The sequence below is a fragment of the Callorhinchus milii genome, unplaced genomic scaffold (genome assembly GCF_018977255.1).
Source record: "Callorhinchus milii isolate IMCB2004 unplaced genomic scaffold, IMCB_Cmil_1.0 Scaffold7, whole genome shotgun sequence".
NCBI classification, from domain to species: domain Eukaryota; kingdom Metazoa; phylum Chordata; class Chondrichthyes; order Chimaeriformes; family Callorhinchidae; genus Callorhinchus; species Callorhinchus milii.
This window is the reverse complement of record NW_024704748.1, coordinates 24,122,748-24,139,084: the sequence shown is the minus strand read 5'-3', so window position 1 is coordinate 24,139,084 and position 16,337 is coordinate 24,122,748. Positions and strand designations below refer to the sequence as shown.

At 39.8% G+C, this 16,337-nt stretch overlaps 1 protein-coding gene across 1 annotated transcript in view; it reads right to left on the bottom strand.

Moving 5' to 3' along the window:
• fam53b (family with sequence similarity 53 member B) overlaps positions 1 to 14,350 on the bottom strand; it is a 38,099-nt gene extending 23,749 nt beyond the window's left edge. The window contains 3 exon segments of the mRNA XM_007903943.2: positions 2,688 to 2,742; positions 8,867 to 9,076; positions 14,118 to 14,350. Of these exon segments, the coding sequence (XP_007902134.2) occupies positions 2,688 to 2,742; positions 8,867 to 8,944 (133 nt within the window). The 5' untranslated portion in view covers positions 8,945 to 9,076; positions 14,118 to 14,350.
• Positions 14,351 to 16,337: the final 1,987 nt, after the last annotated feature.

The following is a 16,337-nucleotide window of genomic DNA, read 5'->3' as shown; positions in this document are numbered from 1 at the left end:
ATAATCCTTGCATTTGATGCAGAACCTTATCACGTCGTGGAGACGTCTCAGAACCCTTCACATGCTGTAAAGTGGATTGACTGTGCATTTTATGGGTGAAACATGGCAGACAGTTTGCTCACAGCAATGTTCACAGCAATGACAAACAGCCATGATAATAATAATAATCTTTGCATCTGCTAGAACACCTCATCATATCAATTCATCTCAAAAGTTTCATTGAGTTTTTGTAGTTTCTGTGACTGTATTTGAAGGCAAACGTGGCAGCCAATTTGTTCACAGCAATGTCTTACTAGCAATCAGGTGGGGCATGAACAATAACTGGAGGATTATTGGCCAGGACACTGGGAAATACTCCCTTCCCTTTGCTATTCCCTTCTGTTTGAATAATGTCATGTGGGTTCTTTAAACATAATATTCCACAAAGTGGAGATTCTCCAATGGAGTCAGACCCCTTTCCCCATACAGTGGAATGGGTGGTAAGGTATTTCCATGCAACAGGAATAATAAAAGTATATCAGCTTTAAAAACTTAGATCATTAGTGCCTTATGGTCACTGTATTTTAGCAATACAGCCTGCTGTCTCCAAACACACAGGCCACTGTAAGAGTATCATAATCTACCAATTTACTGATCAGTAACTCAAATAATGATGGAAATTCAAGAGCAGCACAATCCTTAATATGCAGTAGCTGCTTTTCAAGTGTTTGAAGCTGCGTTTCCACAATACAAGGGTTTATAAGACTATCACTGAATAATCATGCATTTCTGCCACCGTGACTTTACTGCTCCAACCAACCCAAGCCACTCACTATAGTAACAGATTAAGCTGCTTGGTTTCAACCACTGGCATTGCTAGAGAGATCTCAGTGTACTTTAATTCATTCCCTCACCCAGCGGGAAATGGTAGGTCATTAGAGGACATAACAGTGTGGGAGAAATATCCAATAAATAGTGAAGGGTGGAAATAAATAAAATATCATCTGATAGTCGCATGCTTCCAGGAACTGAAAGCAAAATTCCTTTAAACAAGGAGGTGTGCAAAATCTTGGCGTGCTAAAATGTCATTACGCATGCTTGGCGTAAACATTGCTCAGCAAACTCTCCCACTGTCTGTGTCTCCTGTTTTCTTAAAGGGACTGAGGCTTCTACATTTGTAGGACACTGCTGTGCGCCATTGGCTGCTGCGTTTCACCCACAAAGTGCACAGTCAATCCACTTCACAATACATTCCGTGAAGCTCTTTGACACGTCTCAACGACATGACAACACGCGACATCGAATGCAAGGATTATTATTATTATTACATCCGAAATGCTGCAGTCTTCACAAGAACTTTCTTGGGATAAGTTTAACAATGCACTTTTCATATAAGCCCTCTTATTGCGAAAAATCACAACTTCCGTTTATCAAGGCTCTCCTCGATGAGTAGGTATAGAAGGAGTTTTAGGCAAATATCTGAATTTCGATCAATCGAACTGATTTACAATTCCTTCTGAAAGATTAGAAATGTGGCTCAACATGGCTGAAACATCCTAAAACCCCTTAGTTGCTTTAAGAGAATGGTAGAGGCATGAGTAGTGGGAGAGTTTGCTGATTCGGCTCATTCTGTGCATGGGTGATGTTATTGATAGCACGCCAAAACTTCACACCTCCTAGTTTCATGAGCTACTGCTTTCAGTGACTGGAATCTCGAGACCTTCCACCAAATGATTTGTTTCTTGATTTCCTTCACCCCTTATTATTGTAAGTTGTTTCTCCCACTTAGTTAGACTCTCATTGACCTACTATTCCCTACAGAGGAGAAAGTTGAGAGGGACCGACTCAGGTCCTCACCCAGATCTTTGCCAATGCAGCTCTCAAAAAGGCTGAGGTAACAACGGTAACATTTGCATCCATCTGCCAGGTATTGGCAGATACACGGGATCTATGGTATTGAGAAGATCAGCTTAAGTTCACTTAACCTTAAAACTTTCTTTGCCTTATATCTTTGCCGCAACTCTAAGAGGCAAGGCTGGGACTTCCAAAAGTAATCCCTCCGATTTGGAGAGTCATCTTTTGTGCCCCTTATGTTGTACCTGTAATATTTATTAGGTCAGGGTATCAAGGGATATGGGGCAAAAGTGGGTAATTGAAGTTGAAGTACAGATCAGCCATGATTTAATAGAATGGTGGAACAGACTTGAGGGGCTGAATGGCCGACTGCTGTTCCTATGTCCCTATGTTTGGGACACATTATGTAGATCCTCTGGGCACTGATTCACATACTCTGAAAATAACTTTGGACATTTTTCCTCAAGCATCAAACCCTTTTGTGTGCATTTTAAGAAAGAAAATTCTCTTTAATGGAACAGGTTTCTGTCACCAATCCGTGAACTGTGACACCAGAGGCTGCAGCCTGGTTGACAGTACCTAGGAACGTAGGAAAACAGGGGAATGTGGCCATTTGTTCCATCGAGCCTGTCCCACCGATTTATTTGACCTTGAAAGGTCTTTTTATCCCATTGTCCCACCCTTTCCCCTTTAATACCTCTAATAATTGGCCTCTGGAGATATTTCTTGGTGTCAAATGATGCTCATGCTGCCCTTACCCTTGTATACCCTACAAGACCGTTAATGATACACCATAAGATGAATTTATATCAATTACCACCACTTACAAAACAGATTACAGCACTAAAACTTACCCATAACTCCACATGAGAAGAGAGTAGGCCCTTTACTCATCTTCTTTGGATTGTGCTGAAAATAATCAAAAGAGAAGTTTAAATCGGAATACATGCTCCTCGAGTGCTTTAATAGAGAAAGTCCTTTTACATTACTCGACTTACATGCAAAGAGTTTGCCAACAAAATACACAGTCGCTACACTTTACAGTGAATCCTGCGAAGCACTTTGAGACATCCTCCTGATAATTATCACTGTTATTATTGCACGCGTCACTCTAACTTGCTGCGGTACAATTTTGTTAAGAATTTGCTTCTTCTTTGAGCAAGAGAAGGAAATTACTAAAACGAAGAGTGGAAACTTGCTGTAAAGATTAAAGAGCCATACGTCAGTTGCTTTAAAAAAGCAGGTGATCCAAATCAATCCAAAATCTTCCTCCTCATCCTTCATTCCCCCATCACCCCCCCACCCCGCCCCATGCTGACTTGTTTGCCCTTTTTCTGAACTTTAATCTTACTCATGTGTGCACACACTATTTGCAAGTGCCAGGAGATCCCTAAGATATGATAGTACTGGCTTTTTTGGAGCAAGGTCTCAGCTACACAAGGATATCTTAACATCAACACCAGCAACCTACGGTGAGTGGCAAGGGACCTTGATCTAATTACATTCGAACATTTCTATCATAATGGTATTTACACGATATAGTATCCACTTTCAAAGGTTCATCGTACTAAAAGGAATCCACTCAAAATATTTCTCACTCACAGCAGTTGGTAAGAGAGATGCTGTGTCTCGGCCAACAGTGAGATATCGTAACTATTTGCAAGTGAGTTATGGTCAGCTTCACGAGTCATTTATCAATTTGCGGCCACATTAGAATCTATTTATAACAAAACTCTTAACCCTTGGGTGACTGTTTGGCAGATCTGCCATCTCTGAGAGGGTGACTAACTCCATGTACCCATTGCGATGCTGAATAGACCCTCTATCCAGCAACAAAAACATCAGGATAGCTTTGTTTTTTTATTAACTAACTAATACAATCGCAAATAGGCATCATTTAAAGTAAAAATTAACAATTCCAAAAATGACCTTGTATATTATTGCTCAGAATTTCACAGGAGGTTAGAAAGGTGTCTACCCATTTAGTCCCTGCTCTTTTCTTTTACCCTTTTATATTTAAAGCGCCCCTAGATGCTACCCCATATGAAGGGCACAATGTAATTGCAAGTTGTTGTTATTTATATTTCTTTTGTTTCCACTACTTTTTCCCTATTTTCTCTCTGCTCTTTTTATTCATTTGAACTATTACATTTTTGACTTCAAAAATCTATTTCTTACTTTTTTTTGCTTCCCTCCAGCTCCCACCACCTATTTTAGGGAAATAGAGGTCAGAACCTTGGGACGTCCTCCCGATAGGAAAAGCGCTATACAAATGTAATTTGTTGTTGTTGGGAAATGGGAGCAATTCTGTTTAAAAAGCAGTTATTTGTGGCCTGGTGTTACAACCAACGAACCAAGATAAAAGATCAAAGACTAACACAGGATTGCATCAACTTTCACCCACAAAATACATAGTCAATCCACATTGACAATATATTCTGTGAAATGCTTTGAGACGTCGCAATGAAGTGATGAGACATCATATCAAATGCAAGGATTATTATTACTATTAAGTTATTTGTGCATCTAAAAATCTCCCTCTTCCTCCCCAAGAGAACTGGCCCTTCCCACAGGAGGCATTCACAGCTCCCTAAGGGTTAATGTATCACTGAAAAATTTCCGTTTTACTTATTAAATACTAGCTGTACCCAGTGCAGCTACACTTGCAACCATTTTCATTTAATCATCCTTCTCTCTTTCGTCTGGCATTTTTATTTGTCCTTGAAAGGCTTGACCTTCGCTTCTTAGGCATCTTTATCCGTAAAGATTAAGAAAATGTGCTATTGAACTCGTTAGCATCCCTTGTTCACATATTTGCACACATAGCCTTTTGGGAGGACTCCTGTTGGGAGGACTCAGTGGGAAGCCTCAGTGGGAGGACTCCTGACACACAGGCAGACATTTTGTCTTTATTAGTATAGATGTATCTCTCTAGAAGGGTGTGTGACCTCTGTTGATATTTTATTGGGGCTTAATTAAAGCATTTTTAATATATTTTGTAATTTAGTTCATCAACGATAGGAGAACCTGCCCCAAAAATATGCCCATGACGCTCCCCCATGCAAGACCTTTCCAATGAGATATAAACCATGTCTCTATGTCAATCGGTTATTGCATTCTTGGGGGGGACACAGACACACACAGATGTTTCGTCTTTATTAGTATAGAAGAACAATTATGAGCACTGACGTATCTCTAATAGAACCCATTATACGATGTGAGCAGTCTCTTTCCTTTCTCCACAAGTGACTTTCTGCCGTCCAGACAAACCCTGAAGCACAGGGTCCAGTCATGTACTTATAAGGTCATTCTCAACCGGGGAAATCAATGACGTTTGGATAGTCAATAAAAGTATAAAGCATTTAAATAACTGTTGAAATTTATTAACAGCAGTGATAAAGAAATACAACCAGTCCAGAACTTCCATTCGTGCAGCAGGCCAGAGTGCAATCGTACTGTTGTAAATCTGTTTGGCAGAGATGTGATAAATGCTAATTTTACTTCTGAATAGCAGCCAACAGCAAATATTTGCTCTAACAAAGACCAGTGTCTCACAAATCTGACCTTACTGGCAACTAAGCTCAAAAAGAGACTTGGGGGGATATTGCATTTAAGTTGCCTATCGGTAAGTCTGGGATTTTCCTAACTTAATGTATGCCCAGGTTCAGTATGTGATGATTAACTCTACCTTGGAACTCTTGAAGGATTTCAGCTGACTGTATTGCTGAGGGAGGAGTTCCACGGGAGTACTGGAGTGTGGCACTTTGCCACAGGCATTCTGTGAAGACCTTTGGATTGATTTTAAATAGCAGCTCCTCTGTTCGTATACATGAAGGCTTTGTTAAAGCTCACTAGATCTTCTTGCAGTCCTGGTTGAACTATTCCAGAGGATGGGTATCTTGGTTTCATCTCCAAATGTAGGGACTTTTTTATGTGACTGAGTAATGGTCCTCACCCAGAACTCAGTGCTCAATAGCTTTGAACTGAACCGAGTCAAAGAACATAATATGGGTTTCGTCTCCCACCATCTAAACAGAACTACAATACCCTATTACTGAATGGATACAGTTAGGGTATGGACAGAGGCCCTGAATAATGATGCTCCTGGCCGTGATAAATAAAGTATAGTAATACTCACAAGTTGTATCAGTCGGGCCCATAATTCATATGACGTACACAAATGTCAAGTTACAGACAAACTGTATAAGTCATATAGAATCCGAATTAATTAATAATCTGCACTGCGCAAATGTAATTCAGTGTCCATTGAGGATGGGTCAAGTCTACATTTCCCCATCTTGACTCATCGCCACATGCGCACTTACTGGAAAGCATTGGAACAGTGTTGAATTGCGGGTATTTAAGTTCTTCTGCGCATTCGGTGACAGATCAGAACTAAGTTTCCCGCGATTCGATGCATTAGTGTGGGAGTAATGGAGGGTAGGGGAGTGCATTACGAGTTAGTAGGTGATAAATACGAGTAGTGCAAAGAAATTCAACTGGTTTTGAAAGGAAATTGAATGGGACTGTGGTGTATGTACATCTTAGGCAATTATACAATTTGTAAAGATAAAGCTTGAGTTTTACTGTACATCTTGAAGACATTCACTTTTCTAAGAGCCATTTCCACCACTGGTTTGTCACTAAACCAAAAGAGCCACCGGGATAGGAATACATGTGACAGATAATGGATGGAATACCATCGCCTTCCTTTCCTTGAATAGTATTTCTGGGGAAAATGCTAGGGGTAAATATTCATTGTGCCAGTAAGTGTAAATACATAAACGATGGACAATAAGTAAGCCATTCAGTCTATTTAGCATATCAGATAATCGCTCCTTGCTGCTAAATTATTGCACTTAACGGCTTGGGGAAATTTCTCGCCCTTGACTCCAAAACTTGTGCTTGAATCGGTCATCAATAACGCGCTAGCAATACAAGGCAACTCTGCTGCAATCCATACCACAGTCCTGCCGTGAAAGATAATAGCCCGGGTTTTATAAAACTCGATTTATAACTGGTCCATTAATGAGGATTCTCGGATAGCTTCAAATTGTATAAACCGCTTGTAAAATGCTTGGGGCCTGTTATGCGAGTTGAGTTGCGTAAACGTTTCTTTAAATGTTTATAATTTTTAATTAAAATTTGTAATTGCATTTTTTACGGTCAACTGCCGTTCTACATAGCCTGTGTTTACACATGGTCCACGCAACCCGCAGAATAGGCTCTATTTACACAACGCACATCATAGGTTTTACTGTGTCAGAATTAGCAGAAGCTGCAACATCAGAAAGAGATGATGAGTTGGTCCGAAGTTCAGGAGTGGTTGTATAATTTTACAACAACAAATTATCCTGTTTATATTAGGTGCTAGTTGCTAAAAGGTGCAACCATCCAGGACAGAGTATATAGACAGAATATCGACTTTAATCTGCAGCAAACCAGGAGCCCCATTTGTGACTTGGTAGCAGGTGTGAAAGGTACAAACCTCAGAATTCAGAAGTCCGAAACTTGAAGGGTAAAACTCCATTTCATTTCAACTTTAAACTTGCTCTGCAACTGAGTTACAATAATAATAAATGCAAGGATTATTATTACAATTCTATGGCAGAGCACGTTTAAAGTTAAAATGAAATTATATATAGATTTACCTTTAATGAATGCACAACTATGCAATATTGCATTTAACTCAATAAGCACAGAATATTCCCCAAACTAAACCCAGATCCAATTTGCACAACCAAATGCATCAGAAATAATATTTCTTGATGGAGACTTAGTGCTGAATATCATAAAGGGGAATCAAACACAAGAATACAAACTACCTGAGATATAAATACTGGAAAGAGGACTCCAGTTGAAATCTCAGTTGAGAACAGCATTGGTTTTCAGCATGTGAATCCACAGTAACATTTATTTTCTTGCTAGTCACAACGTCATGTTTCAGCTTCCCAGGGCATAAACTTTACTTCATTATCCCAGCTATCAATCTTGCTTTGATTCACTTTTGGTATCTAAACAGAGAGTGCTCTGCGGAATATTACCGCCTGTGAAATGAAATTAAACCAGAGACCTGTTAAGCAAATTGCATTCTTGGAATAAAAGAGGATCTGTATACAAATAGTGAATAGAATACAAAAGAGGTTCATTGTTTTCTGGCTATCTGCTCATGGTGCTGTAAATATGCCTGGAAACAGAAACCTCCACATTAGAACTCTTCGGCAATCAAATTTCCCTGCAGCAATTGATCTCTCCAAGGGTACTTCTACGACATTCTTGCAAATTGGGATGACTATCCACTGCCCCCCAGTGACCGGTCTGCCCCTCCAATGTCCTGCCGATAAGACAGAATGGTTGGTGTGTCACGAGCAGCGAGTTGGGAATACTGCGGGCTCAACTGGCTCAGGAACCAGACAACTGAGACCGCCACAGAGGGTTGACTCGATTCCAACATTCCATTGCCAAGTAGAGCCTTGGAGCCAGTTCAGATCCAAGGAAAATCTGCTTATCCCAACCCACCCCCACCCGGGGAAAGGTAAGGACAGACCATTTTACATCTGACAATGGCAGGTTTAAACCCTCACTAGGTGAATAGCATGTATCAGAAAGCCCACTAGGGTATATATAATATACTGTCACTACACTCTACAGTATATTCAGTGAAGCGCTTTGAGATGCCTCGAAGACATGATAAGGCGCTATATCAAATGCAAGCATTATTATTATAATGTGGAGTCCTGTAGCTCGGTGGTTGGAGCACTCGCCTCGCAAGCGAGAGACCTGGGTTCGATTCCCGGCAGGGCAAAACCTTGGGCAAGTTTCCTTATTCCACACACCTGATAATAATCCCTCAAGAAAAAAAATAAAAGACGTGAAGACGTGAAAAGCACTGTATAAAATGCAAGATTATATCATTACTATTATATAATAGGAAGTCCTTACAAAAAGTTTCTACCTGCAGAAGCCTTTTGTGATATTATTTACTTTTTTTTTTAAAAAAAATGCATGCAACAGAGAACATTAATAAACTTACCAGTTCTGGGTTGAAAGTATTGCATATACCATAATCCAAGCCCTTGTTTTGCAGACCTTTGGTTAAAAGAGTCACCATGGTAACATAGTCACCTTTCTGAAGCCGTCACAACGTGAGCAGAAGTCAGCAGATATCATTTTAGGCCACTTGACCCATTTGAGTGCAGCGTGGAGCTGAGTGCTGGAACCACTAATGCAATGTTGTCCCAATCTGCCGGCAACATGAAAAACAAAAAGGGAAAGGAATTAATACATTTATTTCCAACACTTCCATTGTTAAATAGAGAAAATACTCAGGAGTTAAATATCTATAACCTTCCACCAGTCTCACTCTCTTCACACACACACACACACACACTGCCAAGTCAAGATTCAGAGGTGATTTAGAAGGTGATTTGCTTCTAAATGGCTGCCAAATCTACTCTAAAACCATCTGTTACAGAGCAGTCCATGATGACAGTTACAGGAAACTTCACCTCCACTCTGTGTCTCTCTGATAGTATGGAAGCAGATCAAGATTTGATATGTGGGGAATAATGATTTTGAATCCTCACCATTGGTACAGCAAAGACTGGTGGTAAAGGCAGAACACCAATACACTACAATACAATACACTGCTTTGGGGCAATGTTGAAATTCGAAGGCCGGTTTTTAAACATATTTTTCTCTGAAACACTGCAGTGAGGAAAAGGAACAAAAACAACAAAATTGGGAATACCAAAAGGTATTTCATCCTGTGAAGCTTTTTGAGATATCCTCCTGACATGAAAGGAGCTGTATTGAATAATAATAATGCTTGCATTTGATATAGCGCCTTATCACGTCATTGAGATGTCCCAAAGTGCTTCACAGAACATATTGCGAAATGGATTGACTGTGCAATGTGAACGCAAGGATTATTATTTTCATATTTAGCTTAATAGAAAAATGGCTTTGCATCCAGATAAAAGGTCAAAAGAAAAGTCAGGTCGTTCTCCCACTTAAAAAATAATTTATTACGTTGCATTCAATTTTCCTGCAAATAAATTAGCACCACTTATTATTGTAATAAGGCACCTACAATACTGCAGTGCAGGGTCCAAATCCTTGACTGTCCAGCGCTTTGGGACATCCTCCCGACGTAAAAGGTGCTTTACAAATGTAATCTTGCATTGTATTGTACAAATATTCTTATACTCATTTCCTTTTTTCAATCTGACAGGTGTTTTTTTTGGAAGGTGGGGACATCCTTGTTTTGTTTGTGCGTTGCAGTTTGGAATTGAACGCAGGCCATTTTCCCCAAAGTTACGCTTCTCGATTGAACGCTGATAGATTAGCTGAAGAGATGTCCTCAATTGTTCACTGAGGACAACTGAGCTCAGCTGAAGAGGTATCACGCAGTGGGTGACGTCACTGTGAAACCTCACACCGAAAACCCAGAAGCTGTAATCAACCAGCAAATAGGTCACTGAGTGCTCCGAAACAACTGCGGTGTCATTTTAAACATAATTTTTATATTTATTATTGAAATTCCGTGAGATTTATTTTCAAAACAATAATCATGAAACGTGAGGAACATGAACAGGTTCGCTCTCAGCCCACAGCAAAAAATGGGGGTTGGGGGAGGGTGTGGGGGAGACACGGAGAAAGTTTGTGCACATTCCCAAGTTAAAATTATCAAGATGAGAAAGGAAATAATTTAGCACAAACAGTTCAACTGCTGTATAAACAAAATAACTGAGCCAGTTACGTTACTTGGCAGAGAAGAAAACTTTTTTTTTACTAGTTTGATGCTGAGATTTTTTGAGATCCACTTTCTTAATATAAACTCCAAGACTCCTTGCCATGAGTAACTGATTCAGAAAACTGTGTTTCCATTCCACATGAGTTTCTAAAGAGTCTTTCTGTAGAAAAGTAAATACAGGCCATGTCATATAACCAGCCGTTAGCTGGAAGTGATAAATAATTTTAGCAGAGAGCTACAATCACACTCACAAATCTGGATTTTTAGCGTAACATGGCAAGGAGCACAATACTCTATTTATATCACACATTTGAAATACAGCAATTCGACATCAGACTATGAAACCATGAAACCTGTGACACTGGACAACATGGAGATAGGATGAATCGTAGAATATTACAGTACAGCAGGAGGCCATTCAGCCCATTATGCCTGTGCCGGCTCTTTGGAAGAGCTACTCAATCATTCCCACTCCCCCGCTCTTTCCCGATATCCTTGCCATACCAGCTAGTAGGAGAAACTTGGATATAAAAGGGAAAAAGGGGAAGAAAATGAATCCTGAAAGCTAGGACAGTGCACCTGAAAATAAATCTGAGGCCATCATAAATGGATTTCAGTGACACAAATATTAAATGATTGCTCTCAGGAGGACTGTCACACACCTCACACCCAACTCATTTAAGATTTGCAGGAAAATAACCTGCTCCAAGGCTTTCACCAATGACCTTCTTGTGCAGACTATTGAAAACCATGTGGAAAAGGCCCACTATGACATATCCTTCAATCGCCCATTAGTCTCTGCAAGGAAGCACTCTCGTTACTGTAACTGCCCAAACTGATCGATTTACAACTCATTGTGTGGCAATTCATGGATTCAAACCCATCTCCTGCTGCAAAATTCTGTCAACATACTGTACCTCTCCTTTCTTCCTTGTGGGGACAATGGTTTCACAATGCTTTATTAGCTGTCAATGACTGATTACTAACACCTTTCTACCTATAATACCCAGCCTCTAAACAACGAGGATTTCCTTGGTAGCTGTATCTGTGGGGTTAAGGCGATGGTTTTACACTGCCTGAGCTTCACTCATATGGTGTCTAATGCCCACCAAGAGGATTCTGTTATGGCTACAGGTCACTGAAACAAAACAATACAAATGATGGGTCGGGATGCAATGACTATTTTAATCTGTCCATTCGATTCATAGTTAAGTCTGCTGGTAGCAGCTTAACTATTCTGATGTAAATGTTCGAAGTCACGGCCCTGACACAATCCCACCGTGCTGATTGTTGTTGTTGTAAATTTACTACAACAACAATTTAAATAGCGCCTTTCACGCAAAAGGCATGTCTGAAAGCGCTTGACCGAACGAGATTAATTAAAAATGAAGTGAATCTGTTATGCTGTCCATCAATCGTTTAATCCGTAACACAGCGAGGTTTTACGAGCAACAATGAGACGCATACCCAATTAATTTGAATTTTTGGGTTAATTCAGAGGACGAGCAAACATAAGCCAAGACAAGAGGAGAATCCTTTAATCTGCAGCAGATGGTCTATCTTGTTATACGTTAAACTGCCACTTAATATTAGTCTTAGATTTTATTAAAAACTAACTTGAAATAATAATTTACGTTTAAGTAGCTGAAGGGTGACTTTGACGCAGCTGCACCCTGACTGTGTGCTTATTGCCATGTGGCAAGGCTTCCTGCAAGACACGTTACAATGCCTGCCATTGGTCCTTTAAAGGACTTACATTGTGAAATTCTACACAAAAATTTTGCCATTGGGGCGCGTCTACATAAAAAAAAGTATCGCGTTTGCTGCAGATTGCTTCTCTTACAGAGCAATTCAGCCTGAATGTTTTTTTCCCTCTTGATTTGGGAGTGAAGTCCCATTATGATCACTTCCCACGAATTGTCAGGTTTTGTGGCTGGCAAACTGATAGTGACAGTATAAAACAGCCTTTCATTGTACCACTGACCGCAATGCCTTGCTAATTGTTTGCAGCCAATGGCCACATGAGTCTGAATTAATTTCTCATTGGCAGCCTGCTCGAAGCCGATGGCCGTATTATTGATGCTGGCAAATCATATTCCTGCAGCTCACAAACAGATTCCATGAGGTAGCAAATCTCACTTTACAATTAAAACCAACCACCGACCTCCAGATAACAAACCATGTTTTCAATCTCCTACACGACACATCTCACTGCATAGGAAATGCAGAAATCACGCCAACATATGGACTGAAAAGCTACTCTAACAAAACCTTCACCGTTACTGCATTGTACGGTTTGCTTCATATGTAGAACAAAGTTAAAGATCAATTCACAAGCACAAATCTTTCCTAAATACAAGCCAGACACTACATCTTAAGTATTAAATATAATAATAACAATCTTTGCATTTGATATAGTGCCTTATCATGTCTCAAAGTGCTTTAAAGGATAATTGTACAGTGATTTAGACTGTGTTTTGTGGGTGAAACACGGCTAACAGTTTGCGCACAACAATGTCCCACAAACAAAAAGGTACTCCAAAACCAAATATCTCGGACAGTAAATATGTACTGTCTAAGAGAATTGCCCAGCAAATCAACTGCTGATTATTACACAATACATTGCAATGATCGTATCATAAATAATGAATCTTCTTGTGTGCGCTTTATCACACATCAGAAACATAAGGGTAAAAAGTCCATTCAACATTATGCCTGATGCCCTTGGCGATGCAGGACTATAATGCAAAATCCCATTAGTTGCCAACATTGCCAAAGGCAATCTGCCTAATACTGAACGAGGACTGATACTGGAATTTTTAACAAATAAAGTAGTCCGCCGGCAATCACAGTCGATAATGATGCACACTGCCACCCCAAAAGTAAACACAACATTTAAATTGGAATCACCTTATCAAATTAAAATGGTGCAGATTGAACCAAGACAAACAAGTTACCAAATGTACATTCAAGTTAGCAGTGTAATCTCTGGGTTCAGGGGCAATTAGGAACCACGCAAATGTTAGTCTCCCTGGTCAATGTGTCATCTGAACTCATTGATTAAAATACTCTTGGCTTTCTATGTTACCCATAAGACAGTTATATATATTGGATAGAAAATCTTGCTTCGCTCAGAATAAAAAACCCTACAAGACGAAATCTATTCCAATAAGAGATTAGAAAAGGTTTTGAAAGCTTCTGGTAATTGGCAGGTTGATAATGTACGCAGACTAAATAGTATTCAAAGAAGATCTGGACGAAGAAGGCAAGTAGGTTAAGGAACATTAATTGGCTTTATAATAATTGCAAGGTACTGTCAATATAAATTGTTATTGTTGTTCTTGCTGTTAGAACGAGTAAAATTTTGTATCGGATAATAGTGGAGAATGAAAAGGATTTGGGTGTAATCATTGATCATTCAATGAAGTTTCCGGTCAATGCTATACTGCAGTCAACAAAGCTAATCAAACACTGCTCTAGGCTGCACCTCCAGGGTATTTGATTATAAAAATAAGTCAAATCCACTAACCTTGTACAGGTCACTGGTCCTTTCTAATATGGTGTGCATTTTGGGGACTCCCTGAATTCACAAAGACATCGCAGAGCTGGAGAAGGTTCAGCGGATGTTCTGTTCTGGACAGGAGGGGAGGGTATGCAGGATCTTCCCTGGGCTGAAATGCCTTTAAGAAACCACATTCAGCAAAGCCAGGCTTACAGTATTCCAACGGAAACTTGGTTGGCAGTGTGGACACAACTTCAAACCTGAAAGCCAAATCTCTGGCGCGTAGGACAATCAAAGCAAGGAAGTTCTATACTGCGTGGTTGCCCATTTAACTTTTATGCCCGAGCAAAAACAATTTAAATTTAGTAAAGAACATTGTGCAACTACAAACAATAAGCTCTATCCCGACAGAATGCACATTGCCCCCAGCCACTTACACAGTCAGCCCAGAATACTTACTTGTAAGTGATGTATACCCTATATAACGCCAAACTCAAGCTTCAAAATACCTTAGCCAGTCTTTTGTGTCTTCACAGCTGGAAACAGTTGCTCACTGTGGCAGCAGTCTGCACAAGACGTGCATGCTATAGTACTTGATCTCAGCAGCACACCATACCTTCATTCATCAACACAGTCAAAGGGAAAGTATTCTGCAATTCATCTCATGGAATCAAGCCTCAGTCAATTCTTAAGGATCTAAGAAGCATTTTAGACTGCTTGCATACAACGCTGGATAGGTGCTAACCCTCATGAGAAAGAAATGTTCTTAATCATTTTCTAATCTAATTCATTACTTGAAGCTTCAAAAAAAGTTATGAAGTTATTGTAAAGGCAAAGCACAGCAACAATCACAACTAGTGCACATGGGCAAAGATACTGAAGGATACTTTCATAGAGTAATATTATCACAATTTGTAAAACCAAACAGTGAAGGTTATGGTTCCACACTGCAGACAGTAGTTAAGCATTGGGGTGATTTATATTACAGCTAGTGTTTAAACAAAATGTTGGGAGAAATTGTTTTAAATGTATATTTACCTTTTTAAACTATAAAGCTTTGTTTAAAAAAAACATAAAAGTTTAAGGCGGTTCCCAAAAGGCTTGTGTGTAGCAAGACGCCTTCCTTTAATACAATAGTGACGGTGAAAATGTGATAGCAAAAAATAAACACAGGGAAGAGGAGCCCTCGGGAATACTATATAGTACCGTACTGGAGTCCTGTAGCATATTGGTCAGAGCACTCGTCTTGCAAGCGAGAGGATCCAGGTTCAATTCCCGAGCGGGACGAAACCTCAAGCAAGATTCCTTACCGTCCACGCTTCTGTTTACTCAGCAGTGAGTAGGAACTTGGTTGTTAGTCGATCGGCGGATCGCTTTCCGGAGGTAATAACCCTTCAAAAAAAATGTGGACACTCAATCCAGAACTGTTTGTGGGACGCTGCTGTGCTCAATTGGCTGCCGCATTTGCTCACAAAAAATGCAGTCAGTTCACTGTACGATGTATTCTGCGAAGTGCTTTGAGACGTCTCGACGACGTGATAAGGCGCCAAATCAAATGCAAGGATTATTATGTTATCATTGCTGTTGGAAATGTGACTTTTCCTACAGCAAGTCTTCACGGGCAGATCGATGTGTGTGTCTATCCATCGCCAGTGTGCACGCAGCTGGCGTAAAGCACTGCAGACTGGATTTAGGGAGAAGAACTGAGCGGACAGAGAAGCATACACACTTTAAGAAGGAAACCAAAACAAAAATCACAGGCTCTCTCCCCCCCCTTCCATTAAACACAAATCATTTCAACTCTCTCTATCCCTGCCTCCACCAAATAATAAGACTTTTTTCTTTTTAAAAAAAAAGGAGAAAGAAAAACCAGATTTCTCTTTTTTTTCAAAAAAAAACCTCCACAACAAATCAAAGTAGAGAAACTGCTAAACAAAAGGTTCTCTCGTTTCAGAAGGGAAAGGAACCTTTTATTTATCACACTGACTGCAGCTTGGCTTCCTTTCTCAGATTCAATCACTTTATTTCTGGGTGGGATAAGGGGAGGGAGAGAGACGTTGATAACTGTTGGAACTATTGCAACCAATAATCACAAGAAAATTAATGAATACCCACAGGAAGAGATCAGTCCTTGTCAGGCAAAGGATGGGAGACTGAGAAGGTGCTGGATCAGTTGAACAAAAAGCTCTCTCTGGGTATAATATATATATTTTATATATATATATATATATTATATATATATATATA